Consider the following 15,388-nt stretch of genomic DNA (forward strand, 5'->3'; position numbering starts at 1 on the left):
TTTACAATTGTATTATATTTAAAAATTTTAAAATAAAAAAATTTGGTGAATCACTTACTCTTTATTTAATTATAAAATAAAAAAATTTAGTAATTGATCGTAATTGATACTTTTGATACTTTATATAATTATACAACACTGTAGCAGATTTAGTTAGCAGGTCTTTGCTATCCTCAACCCCTGTATCCATTATAAATACACCAATATTTTCATTCTCAGTCTCATTATATGCAACTTTTTTATCTGTGCTCCATTGTCTTCCTCTGTCTTCATTCTTTTTTCTTCTTCTTGTTCAAACACAACTAATTCCCTCTTTTCTTAGTTTTTGTGTAAAAGATGGGTGGAAGTTCTCCTTGCGCCTCTTGCAAATTGTTGAGACGCAGGTGCTCAAAAGATTGCATCTTCGCTCCGTATTTTCCCTCTGATGAACCTCAAAAGTTTGCCATTGTTCACAAGGTTTTTGGTGCTAGCAATGTTAGCAAAATGTTGCAGGTATTTCTTTCTCACTCTTCTTTTTGCATTCCTTTAGTACTGAAATAAAAACCCTTTTTAGATATGAGAGATTCAAGTACTATTTGCTAATATAAGTGAAAAAAAATACAACCTTTAGCATTTAACTGTATCTGTTCTTCAGAGTTATCAGAGTTATCAGTGGTGAAAAAGGTTTTTCAGAAGATTCGCAGAGAGTTCTAAATGGTTGTTTCTTATGCAATGTTTCAGGAACTTCCTGTTCATCAAAGAGCAGATGCAGTGAGTAGTTTAGTGTATGAAGCAAGTGCAAGAGTGAGAGATCCTGTGTATGGTTGCGTTGGAGCCATTTCCTATCTGCAAAATCAAGTTGCTGATCTTCAAATGCAGCTTGCAGTTGCTCAAGCAGAGATACTCTGCATTCAGATGAAAAATGAATCACTGATACCACCCTCAGAAACTGATCTACACCAGAAGTCTTATCTTCTTCAGAATAATTTCCCTCACTTACTAGATTTTAACACTTCCAACAGTGTAGTTCACTGTTCCCCTAATCATGTTACACAATGAAATTATTTCTGGAATGAAAATTGTTCAAATGTTTGTTTGTTTCTTTGTCTTTTCTGTGTATTTTGGAGACAGATTTTTAAGGACCAAAGTTGACTCTAGTACTTAATTAAGGTGTTTTTATATTAAGTTGTTAATGCACCAAGTAAAGACAAAGTGCGTGGTGGCTTGTAGAATTGGCAGACATTCTTATCATTTTATATACAGAAGCTACCTTACTATCTGGAAACAAAAACAAAGTTCTCATATACATTACAACCTTTTGTTTTTCTCATTAGAAGCATTTAGGTTTCTTTAGATGGAACAAGTATTGCACAGGAATCATTTTAACAGGAAGAATCTTTGATTATTTAATTCCTTTTTAATATATATATATATATATATATATATATTTAATTCTTCATGTATATAGTAATTTATGTTTTGTCATACTGAAGTAGAAGAAAGAAGATGGAAGGAGAGATAGAAGGAAGGACAGTGATCTATTAGGTTTAGGGGTAGAGAAGTGTTCTACCTGATTTTTTTTTCCCCATAAGAATAGAATGAAAAGACTTGGAAATATATTATTAAAAAATAATCTATAAATAGTGCATATAATAATATATTTTTTATAAAATATTTGATATTTTTAAACTTTAATTTTATTATAAAAGATTCATATTTTTTGTTTATTTTAGTTTTAAATAAAAAATTCAAAATATTTTTTATTTTATTTTATTTAATCATACTTTATTTTATTATTTAATTTTTATTCAAAACATAGTTAAACATAAAAATGTTTATATTTTACATCATTATATGGGTTGGGTTCAGGATATGTTTCATAATTTTTTTAAGTTAAGTTAAATTATTATTTATTTATTTCTTAATTAGTTATATAAACAAGAGAATTTTTACTTCATAATTTCATTAACATTTGAATATTTTTAATTAATATTAAATATAAAAATATTTGTAAATTAGTGTGATTTATATATAACAGATTAATTTTATTATCACTAAAATATTTTTTTTTCAAATTAATTAATTTTATATAATATTTAAAATTTCATTTATATAATTTTGTAAAACATAATTATGCATTATATAATTATTTACAAGTTCACACATCTTATGATAACACTTAAGTTGTTTATACTGTTTGACACATATTTTTGTTCTGATGTCGATTGAAAAAACAGTTTTGACAATAAAAATATTAACGTAATTAGATTAAAAAGAATATATATTTTAAGTTTGAGAACCAAATATATTATAGTATTAAAAAATGAAAAAATTTAATTTTGCTTCAAAATTTAAGGAATAAAAGCATTAATTTTATAATTTTATCTTTGTACATTTGTTTTCTTAAGATATTTTTTTAATTGGGTAATCTGGATTTTAGTTTTGTACAACATTTTTTTGTATTAAATTTTTTTATTTTTTATATGATAACATCTTATTGTGTTATAACACGGCAATCTAATTCATTGTTAAACTTGATAGTAAATGTTTAACAAAAGTTTATTAAAATAGAATTAATTAAGATTTTGAAATTAATTAAACCTGGTTGTAGCTGAGTGAGTTTTATTTCTGGTTGGGGTTCACTAGACAAGAAAGAAATTCGTTGGATGAGTGTGTGATGGTTGAATGATATGTTATAATGAAAATATATATTTCATTAGTGATTATGATGTTAATTGATTATAGTATGACTTAAATGTTGATGTAGTACAGAAGGAAGATGATTTAGTATTAGTGAAGAATGTAGATTGCATAGAGAATGGATTTTTATGCCATGCAACTATTGGATTGATTGTTTTATTTTATGAATGGACATGTTGTATGAATGAGAAGGGAAAAATTGTTTCACTGATGATGATGATAATTTTCTGTTTGTTGAAAATTTCACATTAACTAAAGATAAGACCAATTCACAATATATAAGTGGGTATAATTTTCACCTTATAAAATCGGTTTTGTGTTGAATTATATATATATAATTCATATATTACTACTCAATACATAAATTCAATCAATTGTTTACCTATCATCACTTCAAATTTCATGTATTTCATTAATGATGTCATTTAAATCATAAAAAATATATTGAAAAGATTAACAATTCATCATTTATCCCATTATAATAGTATTTCAATATAATAGATTGCTAAAATATAACAATTAATTGAAATGTAAACTATCATTCAGAGACAGTTGAATATATGCCATTTAAAGTCTAGATGATATTGTCACTGCTCAACCACCCTCTCTTCAGGTTGTACAAATTATTTAACCACAAAAATTAATACATCATCGTGCATAAATGTATAGATTGTGCCAAAACTTAATATTCTATGTGATTTCAAATACTTAACTTCATTAAACTACAACTTAATATTATAAACATTGATCATATAAAATATGATTTACACTTCAAAACAAAATAATGAGTTCTGAGCCTATAACACCAAGGTTCAGTTGATATTATACAATATTATATTCATCCAATTATAAATCTTATAACAAATAAAAGCACGATTCCCACCATTTTCTTTCCTCCAACATAATTTTTCAATAAATTCAAAAATTTCATCAAAATTATCTCAACCTTAAGTTTTGTAAGTTCAAAGAGTTCAAACAAAACACATGACTCAGCTTTATCATCAAATTCAACTATCTGAGATTCTTTGTTCAAACTTAATCTACCATTTATTTCAAATTCCACAATCAGACAATATGCAATTAATTATTCCACCTTTTCAAACCACTTTAAACACAATTCTTAGGACTAAATTATCATTTAAATCTTACAATACTAAAATAAGGCATTTTCCCGTTACTTAGAGAATCGTTTGAGCTACAAAGAAACATCATCAATAAAAATTTCAACGTTCTGCATATCTAAATTACATAATCAAATACAACTAAATTTCAATAAAAAAACAAGTTAATAGATTCACTTTATTATATTAAGCAAACCAAGATAGATATCTATCCTAAGTAAAAAAGATGAATACTAGATTCTTAGAGCAATATGATTTGAAAGTTAATAACATGGTAACATAGACACCATTCTCACTCACCAACTACTACGATGTGGAGTTGTAACTAAAAAAAGATAAGAACTAGAATGATCATTTAAGAGAGATGTTAGAGAGAAGAAAAACTTAGAAAGAGAGAAAAATTACATGCACAAAGGAGAGATAATATGAGAGGGATTTACAAAGGTTTTTCACATAGTTGGGAAGTTTTAACCTCCAATATTTTTGGATATTTAATTTGTTTCCAATTTTGTCAATTATAACGAGAAGTTGTAAAAAATGTATAGTGTGGTATGATGAAAGAGAGGGGAACAAATTGAAAACTAAGAATACTAGTTTTTCATACTCAATTATAAAAGAAAATATTGATTTTGGATTAAATAATTGTAAGCCCCTTTTTCAGTGTTATAAAGTTTTGGGCCTGGCCTTTTCGGAGGCCCAAGGCCAGCCCTACAGTAGGACCCCTATACCCTATTCTGTTTACTCATTTTGCTCTGGTCTCTCTTACAGAAGTAGCTCTCTTCTTCCTCTCAAATCCCCAGCAAAGTGCTCTGCTAGGGCACAACTCTCGTTCATCTTCGAGCTAGCAGGTCCTTCTCACCTTCAACCTTCTGCTCTAGCCCCTGGAGCTGACGTACTTCCTAGTTGCGAGTCTATTGTGTTTTAGCACCTAAACAAGGTAAGGGGAGCTAGATCTGTGGTCTTTGTTGCATGCATTGGATTTCTTCTCTATTTTTCGCTTGAAATGGATTAAATGTGCTTGGGCTCGTATCTGAATGTTTGGTATGGTTATGTTTGGCTGATTTTTGGTTTTGCATGCGTGGAGCAGCGACGAGAGCTGATATTCTCGCCCAAGCGAACTTGTTTCGCCTAGGCGAGAATAGCAGAAACTCGCCCTGGTTCTGCTTGAGCTCCTCGCCCAGGCGACCAAATATGGTTTTTGAGCGATGCACGTCTCGCTCAGGCGAGAACGGCTCGCCTAGGCGAGTCCTCGAGGAGACCAGTGGTGCTCTCTTTGGAAACTCTCGTTCAGGCGAGAGGTTTTAACTTTGGGCGAAGAGTGACCTCGCCCAGGCGAGAGCTCGCAGAGGCCCCTGTTGCAGAGCTCGCTCAGGCGACCTTGCCTAGCTTAGGCGAGACTGTTGTGTAGCTTGAGCGAAGGCATTTAGCCTAAGCGAGAAAAAGGGTCAGATTTTGGATCTATTTCCCTTGTTTATCTGTGGTTTGGCTATATGATTAAATATGCATGTTTACCTGATATATATATACACGGTAGTTGGTCTGTTTGGTATGAGTGATGGCATGGAATTGTACATGATGGTTGGGTGAAATGAAAATTTAATGTATGAGATGAAAATGGTGGTTGCGGTATGGGAAACATGAAATTTGTATGTGATAGGCGTAATTCCATGAGTCTCGTGGGGAGATCTCATGGTGGTGTGTAGTGTATATATTAAGATATGGATTCAAGTAAGGATTGCATCCTGAAACTCTAAAGGGCCAGTGAGTCTCAAGTAGAGCAAACTGATCCAAGTGGTGAGAGTAGCGGTAGGCCCTAGTCTCTGGCAGGATAATGGCCCTAGACATTTAAAGGCTAACCGTGTGCGTGGTAGGGTGAAACCCATTGGCAATGGCTCTGCAGAGCAGTAGAGACCACCACAAGTGCAAGCGTCCAGTGAATCCGATCTTAGTATATTTATCCGGATAATTGAGTCATAGTGTCCTGCTTGTTTGCTATAACATGATGTTCTGTGCCTGTTGGGTTGCATGTTAAGGAATGTTTAAGTACTTGTCGGTTGTATCATGATAAGATTAAATTACACTAGCTTACCCTTGCATTTCTGTTTATGTTCCTGTTGTGTTTTCTCTTTTGCGATGATCACCCTTGGTGGGAGCAGATGGAGGAAATTCTGGGAGTAGACCCGGTGGTAGCAGTGGTGCAGCTTAGGGGATCTGTCTGTGTGACTCTCAGAATCAGTCTATGGCCCTAAGTGCCTTTTTGTAATCTCATGCTCTAGAGGAGCATCACCTTTTGTGAAACTGTTAACTTTCTCTTAGGTTGTTTATAGCATGGTGGTATGCCTAAATTTGTTTTCACAATATACTTCTGGATGACTGTAACAGTTACCTTTTCTACGTTTATGTTCATCTGAGTGCTTCTCGTTACTATAATTTTGTGATGCTTTATTTAATAGTTTAATCTATTGATAATGGGATGTCACAATAATAATTTATGATATTGACATAATTTTTTTTCAAGACTATAATTTATTAGATGTCCTTTATAATATATTAAAATTAAATATTTATATTATTTTAATTATTATAACAATAAATAAAATATTAATATTGCTCTTAACATTAATAATAATTTGTTCTGTCTTAGATTTTTTATTAATTTAAAATCATAATACATTATAAAACAACAAAAACAATAAAATGTAATTAATAATACTATAAAATAATAGTATTATCAACAAATTTGTCATGACATAATAAATTTTGTTAAAATATATGATCTACCTATGGATTTTTATTGATGGTTGTTATAGGTAATTTTAATATTACATTTTTACTCACAGAATTATAATAGTAATTAATTTTATATTACTGACAAATAGTTTTGTTAATAATAATATCTACATTATAAGCATTCATCAGTAACATCGTATATATTTATATATTATATTTTTGACGAATATCTCGATCAATAAGGTTTAAGTCAAACAAATTTATTGGTAAATTTGTTGGAAATACCGAATAACATTTTATACTTTTACTAATTTGGTACTAGTGACATAAATGTTTATTATGGTGAGACATGCATTTTTTAACATCAAGAAAAAAAAAAGCTTAATAGAAGAAAAAAAATGAACATTTAAAAATGTAAAAAGTTAAATTTAAAATAAGCTTGCATAGAGTATACAAAAAAAATGTTCTACAAAACAAAAGCAGTAATAAATTTATTTGATGAAATTCAAATATTGGCGGATTTAAATTAAAATAATATTATAAATGAATAATTAATGAAAAAATAATGTCGATTATTCTAGTGTTGGTTCTTGGTTGCACATGTACAGAAGACATTTAGGTCGGTGACTATATAAAATATTTATATGTGAATGTTTAGATGTTTATGTATGGTTTAGTTATTTAATAAGGTAATTTAAAAAGGTTCAATTAAAAAAATAAACCAGTAAGTAGTGGGATTTACTTAACTTTTGGTGCTTAAAGATGAAACGGAAAACACATGGATAATACTTCCTTTTTAAAAGTAAAACGTTAGTTGAGTTACTTTTGATTTTAAAAGATAAAGAAGGTTAAGGCAAGTAAGAGGGCATGTAATTGTTATTGTACATTATTATAGTACATAAAATATTTCTTTAAATAAATTGTTTTACTATTAATATAAAATAGTTCAAACACTTATATTTTAAAGAAAGTATTAAAGTAAAACTAAGTTGAAAAACTCGAAATACAACCTCAAATTGACTTAAAATATCCATCAAATTTTATTTTAAATTTAAACACGTCAACATCAACTTTAGTTTGGGTAACTGAAATTGATCGTTGTCACCCCCAATTTCTTAATTTATTTATTAAAATATTTTTATACTAAATAATTTAAATTTATTTCAATTTTAATACACTACGAGTGTACACATTTTTACAAATTTGTTATAATATAAATTTTAAAATACTTATAATGGAATTTTTTTTATCAAACATCATATTACTGCATTTAAACACCTCAATAGTAGAAAATTAATATTTTATGAACATTTTTATATCTTAATTCAATAAAATGTTTTTATAGAAAAAATGTTTATAGAAAATAAAGTTTTTGTAATGTTGTTAAGGAGGGGACTTTATTTTTATATCTTAATTCAATAAAATGTTTTTATAGAAAAAATATTAATAAAAAATAAATATACTTTGTAATGTTATTAAGAATATAATTTTAGATATAATTCAACTTTATGCGGTCCCACATTAAGTGATACGATAGATTCTATTGTGGGTGATATAATAGGTTTAAAATAATATATTTCAATAGAATAAGTTTAAATTTATGACTCTTATATCATGTTAAAAAATAAACTTTAATATATTATTGTTATATAATAAATAGTAAGATATTTTTATGAATATGAAAATTTTGGTGTAGGATTAGAATTTGAACTCTTCGTTGATTTTTTTATTATTATTCATTGTATTTTCAAAATGTATTGAACTGATTTTGAAATTTTAAAATATATTAAAAGAATTAAAACATTAATATAATGTATTTTTAGTACTACCAAAAATTTCAATAAAAAATATAGATTTGTAGGATTATATTTTAATAGTTTCTTCTTCTTTTTTACCTTCATACTCTATTATTTCAATGAAACAAAAACATTAAATTTTAATAGTCAGTGATTCACTATTTTTTTCTTTTCTTTCATCTATAACTTATTTATTTTTTTCATAAGATGCAAATATATAAGCTCAAAACTCATGATAGAATACCTAAAGTAAAATAAGAATGCCATAAATAAAAAAATAAAAATTAGAACATACAATGACTTTACACCTTTTATTAAAAGTTAGATATCATTTAGTTCCCACTTTTCTTTTAAACTTTACCGTACCATTTAGGTAAGCTGACGAACACAAGCAATCACAGACACAGTGGAAGCTGGTGCGAAGTTTAAAATTAGATTAACTAATATTTCAGCGTGAGTTCCAGAAAATAATGTGAATTCAAGCGAACACTAATATAATAATTTAAGTATTAACTACTTGATTATAAAAAGGCGAATGCTTGATTCAATGATTGAGCTACTGATTAAAGGTTAAACACATGATTTTGGTTAAAACACGTTATTAAGTGCCAACAGCTTTAAATTAAAACCAGTTGGTTTTGGGACCCTTAAGGATCTTAATTAAGATTCAATTATTTGTGACGCATGTGAAAATAAAGCTTTACTGTAGAGAAAATAAAACCTAATTCTTGCTTCAAATAGTTCTGTTCCACCACCAAAATAATGAATTTTTTTTTTTTTGAAAACGGATTTGTTTTAAGTTTCAGTAAAATTTGAAATTAGTCTCTCTTAAAATTTTTTAATCAATTTAGTTATTCATCTTTAAAAATGCGTGAATTTAGTCCTTTTAACCAAATTTTGTTAAGTTCTTTCAAACGCATTTCATGATAGTATTTGAATTGTTTACACCATTTGACACATTTTCGCTTTAATGTTAATTCAAATATTATCATAAAATGCGTTTAAAATGTCAAATAAAATTAACAAAATTTGATAAAAAGGATTACATTCACGTATTTCTAAAGATAAAAGACTAAATTAGTATAAAGTTTCGAAAAATGATTTAATTCCAAAATTTACTGAAACTTGAGGAATTAAAAACATATTTAACCCTTGTTTTAAATACGTAGACAATGTAAACATAAAAATTATGCAGCTACTTAATTATTTCTTTTAAAATAAATCTTATATATTATGAAAATTTTAAATATGAAGCCTCACAATAAGACTACATAAGAGAAAATGCAAACTCTAGTTGTTGACCTTGTTTTTTGGACTTTTCATTATTCATGGAATTAGACGGAGAAATTTGTAGTAAGAGTTAAAAGATACTGAATTATATATGACAGAAGTTGAATGCAACACCATGAAAAGAAATTTAAAATACACAGTAAATGACAAATATGTATAAATATGAAATTCTTTCTCTTTGTGGAGACAAAGAAAGTGATGCTGAACTCATAAAAAAAAATAACAGTGGGAACCACATTTATATTTTGAGGGCTCGAGGACAATACTTCCAAAACAAGTTTTTGTTTTAGACTTCAGATGCCACTAACCTACCACCCTCTTCCCCAGTTACCTTATCTTTGACTTTCTTTTTTATTCTTACACTAATTTAAAGTCAAAGTAAGATTTTATGGAACTGTTTCATCACCAAACAAATTACCATTATGCAAAGAAAAGGCTACACTATATTGAACTCCAAGCTATTCTCATACCTATTAATTTTTTTTTTTGTGGGGTCGCCATATGTTGTGAAAATTCAAATGTTTAAAGTTGTGCAGCTTGGAGCATTGAACCTCATGGTTGCTGTTTTCTAGTCTTTGGGAAACCATTGTTACCCTAATTCTGATGTGTATTATGCTATGTTAACAAAGTTGAAAATTGTAGGATAATAGTGTTTTGAGTCTTGTTAAGATTGACCTAGGTTCTGGTTAATTAATTACTAATTGGAAAGTTTCTTATCTTGTAACAACTATCCTTGGAACACTAATTCGTGATTGTCATTCTTTTATAACTGGAAAATGCACACAATATCCGACTAATCTACTAGATTAAATAAATAAACAAGCACTCGGCATCATAAACAGTTTCATTGACTTCAAAGGTATCACTTAAGTATACTCTATATTGTGTTGACCGGTTGGAGGGTTGGGTCATGATTAGACCTACCTTGATCAAAGTCTCATGAATCCACCGATCAGTTGACGAACAAGAACATTGAATAAGGAGCAATACAGGAAGGATAATTGACTTTCGTATCATGTTGAGAAATGAATTTTAAGTCTAATTCGATCTAACAAAACTAGCTTGTAAGGTACGATTTGTACTTTTTTATATATTATAAATTGACCTTATCTCTAGTCGACGTACAAGACCAATAAACTTTGGATGACTTTAATATCATCTTAAGAAGTGAACTTAAACCTAACCTAACCTTACAAACCTACTTGTGAGATGATTTTTGAATTCACTTTTTATCTTTGGTGGGATTTCCAACCATTTGTACAAAAATTATGAACTTGAAAGTAGCAACTTATGCAATGCCAAATCCAAAATACAAGATGTATAATTCCTTGATGACAATTTGTTGACCTTTTATCTCTTATTCTGGCATGTCCGAAATACAAGATGTATACTTCCTTAATGACAATTTAGGGACCTTTTACCTCCAATTGATAAAATGGAGACTCTGCTAAATTTTGATTTGTGCCATCAAAACCGAAGACTTGTATGATAAATTTGAGACTAGAAACGCTAGGAGGAACTTTGAGCTCAGAAACATAGAAACAGTTTACATGTGCTACCCCAAGATACTCCTGCACATGTTCTGATGCTGTGCTTTGATTACCATCTGCTACCTTTGGCAGTTTCTGCACATACACATTGTAGTGTTGAAATACAAACTTTTTTCCTTCTTTCAGCTTCCATGAAATTTTAACACTGAGGATCCTTGAATCCTGAGGAGGATGAGAAGTCCAATTGATGAATTCACCATCAACTAGCCATAAGGAAGAAACTGGAAAATCTGGCTTATAGTTGGAAGTCTTGACTGTGACATGACCAAGAACAGCAAAATAATCAGTTGAGGAAGCCACAGCAGCATGATCAGGACCTAATGGTCTTGATTTCAGTCCCATTTCTCTGGGTGGAACCTTTGGCCTGTAGCACAAAGCATGGATTTCTGTCAGAACGTATCCCTTCATTTCAATGGCACCTTCATTTATAACCCATCCAGGGGCCTTTCCCTTGTGTTCATTTGTTGTGACTACTTTGGTAAATGCACTTGACACATCATCCATTATTCCTTGTGAAGTGAGTAGCACAGACATTGATTTGTTCACAGTAGAGGTGAACTTGAGCACGATTCCCAGAGAAGAATTGCTATCAGATTTCACCTGCATTTGCCACAGACTTCATCTGTCAACTTGAATTCAAAGCAAGCAAGTTATATTTCTTTGTGTTAATCTTATTTCTCTGTTAATAAACTGATTCTTGAGAGTAAAAACGGTAATGTTTTTAATTAATAATACGTTTTTTCTAACAAATTCAAAGATAGATTGAGGAGCAGTTTGTTCAACAACAGGTGAAAGATGGCTTACAGAATAAAAGAAGTGGATGAGCGATTCGCTTAAAATGAACTCTCCTTCATAGATTCTCCTCATGAATTTAGTATCCTTTTCAAGAGATCCTTTGAATGTAATGTTTCCCCCTCCACTATATGATGCTTCTTTCAAGCTACATTATAAGCATCACAACAAATACTTGAGATGGTGTCTTAGTCTTTTGTATGGTTTGCCAATGACTCGTTAGTGTTCAATCTCCAATAGAAAACTCGACATTAATTATATGAAATATTCAATATACAACTGGGATTTCTAGCTAAAGAAAATTATAAAACATCACTTACTCTACAAGAAGTTGAATAGGATTTGTACTAGAATCAGCAAACTCAAGGAGTGGCTGCACACAAATTTGTGAGTTAGGGTATAACTAAAGTAAGTAGTACTATAATAGTATAAGAAATGAACCCAATGAAGCATCATGGTTAACAAAAATGGCTGATATATTGTATGTCATTACAGGAAAACAAATTTGTCATTCAATCATGCATTTCAAATGTAATGTTTAGAGCCAACAAGAAGAAAATGTCTTAATGAAATGTATACCTGAATGCCTTGGGAAGAAATATTACACCAAGTAGCCTCTGATATTTGATCTCCATCAACTGAAATATGAAAACCGCGTCCCTGAAAGTAAAGAATGGCAAAATAAGCTACAGCCATTGTCTACTCAGTTAAGCTAAAGCCAAAAAGGTGAAAAATAAAGAAAGCTCCCTTTTTTATGATGTTAAAATCACCATATTCATTCATCATCTGCCTCTGAGAGTTCACATTTTACTCTTAGAATTCTTTCTAATGAAATCAAATAACAAGGAAATCCGAGCAACTATTACAGTTCTTAACCTGATCAAAATTTGTGTAGAAGGGTAATGTTCTAAGATACTTTCGCACTATGCCCCAAGATTTTTCCACGAGACTCCACCAACTGCAATGCCAAATGCATGGCCATGATTATGGTGTCAATACTTTACCATTGACATAAAAGAAAATTAGCCTATATGAAACAGAAAGAAAACTACTTGATTTGTTTCTTAGTAATGCCTGAGTTTTGGTGAATCCTGTAAAGAAAGGGAAACAATGTTGGCAAATTTATATTACCGATTCTGTGCAGTTTCAAAATCTGGTGCTTGCTTAGTCTCGTAGACCCATCCAGGAGCAAATATTGCAGCAGAAACATCACCTTTTCTTACTACATCAAGAGCTCGGTTTGTCTGTCATGTCCGTAATATAAAAAATTGAGTTCCAAAGAAGTTTCAAACTAGGACAATGAAACATAACTCGCAGCTATGAAATAAAAATGTATCATACATTCCACTGTCCACCACCATATGTTCCCCTTCCAAATACATCAATCCCCATGTACACATCAAACTTTCTATCACCAGCAACAGAACCAGATCGACTTGGATAGTTTTCCTGCATGGTATTCATATAATAATAATAACAAAATTAACACCAGAAAGCATTAATCGACTAAATAAACAACAGTAGTGCATTATCATGCCAGGGGAATATAAGCAATACCTCCCATTCATAGTTTGCAAATAGCCCATCACATAGATCAAAGAAAGGTCTATTAAGTTCATTTAGTTCATTTTGATAATATAGATCACCTTCGATAGTGACACTGTCATACCTGCATGATCAAGCAAGTACATAATAAAAGTCAATTTCTTGAACCTTCCATTTCAGTAAAAAAAGAAAATCCGCAAGAATTGTTTTGTGTCTTCATATTCTCACCATATCACTAGCGATCCAGGCACTGAAGAATGTGTTGTTAATGATAAATGGCTGATAAACTCTTTCAAATTAGGAATCTGTTTTGGTTGCAATTCTACCTCCATATTCAACTGCAATTGAGTAGTAGTATTTGAATCGTTGAAAAGAACAACAGAAAAAAAACATTGCTGCAAGGTAGCAGACAGACTAATTATGTATCTATCTTTAGTGTGTATAAAAAGTAAGTTATTACAAGCTTTATTTACAGCACAAACACTATATTTCGTTGCAGCAAAATTCATGTATTGTGTTCCAAATTCATAAATATTAAAACCTAGGCAAGAAAAAAATAGTCAATAGATGTTTATACAAACTCAAATAGTACCCAACAGAGATGAAAACTTGTTTACCAGCCACCCATCAAAGCCTAACTTAAAAGCCAGCTCTGCCAAGCGTTCTGCATACATTCGAGCAGACTCCTTTGTTGAAAGCAGTTTTTCACAGATAGCACTTCCCTTCTCTGACTCAGTGATAAAACTCCCCAACACCTAAGAGATTAAGGGTACAATTACAACAAACAAAGTTCATAACTCTGATATCATGTTAAGAAGTAGATTTCAAGTCTAACTCAACTTTATGAATTCAATTTATAAAGTGAAGTTTGCAACTAGTTATATATTATGAAATTATTTTATGTTTAATCGATACAAGATTTTCAACTATTGTACCTTAACACCATGACGATGAGCTGCATTAGTCCAAGAAGGAGGAGGGAGTGTGACAAGGTTGTGAGAGAAGTAGACGAACACATCTATCAAATGCCAATGCCATATGGCATATGCATCTGCATTGGTTCCTCCTTGGACCCATTTATCATCCAAGTACCCTCCAGCCATATCATGGCACACAAGTATTCTTCTTCGATCAGGTAATGGTGCAGAATAGCCAGTTTCGATGGGAACTGAAGCTTTGTTAAAAGGGTAGTGAAAGGATTGATAGTAGGAGCCTGATTCCAGGTCCTGGAGTTCATGGATTGGATATGATATGGGCAATGAGGGCTGCTTAGGATCAAACTTGGACTTAGACATTGTTAGATAATGGTATGTTGTTTGTAGAAGAACGGAGTGTGTTTGGACTAAGAATGTGGACAAGTTATGTATGGAGTCGAAGAACTAAGTTATCAACACGGCAACACCAAGTCAGTCACCGTTTACTTGCATTGACTCCATGTGTCATGATGTTGATAACATTTATAGTCAATCTACAAACTTCAAAAGTTGCCTAATAATTTCCATATACCAATCTTCATAGCAATCACTACTTAGTACTTAGTAGTACGCTTCTTAAATTTTCCTACTTTTAATAATAATAATAATAATTAAAAAGGAACTGGGTTGATTTATTCCTTGGCATCCGAACAACACACCCCTTTTGTCGGACCTTACCTTTTAAGTACAAGGGGTTAGAGTTACAGATACAGAGAATTTTAAAAAAGAATCGCTTACCTAGTAAAGCACAATCCGATAATATATTTATAACTATTAATTTATTTCATATGACAATAATAAATACATAAAAATGTATATTTTATACGTTTATAAGACATTGTATAATTGAATGGGATTATAATTTTCTTCCATTCAAACAACTCCACTCTTCATTCTATTGTTTCTCATTT

At 30.4% G+C, this 15,388-nt stretch overlaps 2 protein-coding genes across 2 annotated transcripts; one reads left to right on the forward strand and one right to left on the reverse strand.

Annotated features, from left to right (window-relative positions):
• The first annotated feature begins 240 nt into the window (after positions 1-240).
• On the forward strand, positions 241-1,241 carry LOC114194274 (LOB domain-containing protein 12-like). The gene is made up of 2 exons (XM_028084399.2): positions 241-492; positions 721-1,241. The coding sequence occupies exons 1-2, from the start codon at positions 337-339 to the stop codon at positions 1,036-1,038; spliced, it is 474 nt and encodes a 157-aa protein (XP_027940200.1). The 5' UTR covers positions 241-336; the 3' UTR covers positions 1,039-1,241.
• Positions 1,242-10,674: 9,433 nt separating this feature from the next.
• LOC114194272 (cytosolic endo-beta-N-acetylglucosaminidase 1-like) lies at positions 10,675-14,967 on the reverse strand. The gene is made up of 11 exons (XM_028084397.2): positions 14,439-14,967; positions 14,121-14,258; positions 13,732-13,841; positions 13,516-13,627; positions 13,300-13,407; positions 13,090-13,202; positions 12,835-12,916; positions 12,538-12,618; positions 12,279-12,331; positions 11,971-12,106; positions 10,675-11,766 (listed from the first exon to the last, which is right to left on the reverse strand). Exons 1-11 carry the CDS (start codon positions 14,796-14,798, stop codon positions 11,023-11,025), a joined length of 2,037 nt encoding a protein of 678 aa, XP_027940198.1. The 5' UTR covers positions 14,799-14,967; the 3' UTR covers positions 10,675-11,022.
• Positions 14,968-15,388: the final 421 nt, after the last annotated feature.

This window comes from Vigna unguiculata, chromosome 8, assembly GCF_037176805.1.
Source record: "Vigna unguiculata cultivar grain cowpea cultivar isolate G323 ecotype 2 chromosome 8, ASM3717680v1, whole genome shotgun sequence".
NCBI lineage: Eukaryota > Viridiplantae > Streptophyta > Magnoliopsida > Fabales > Fabaceae > Vigna > Vigna unguiculata.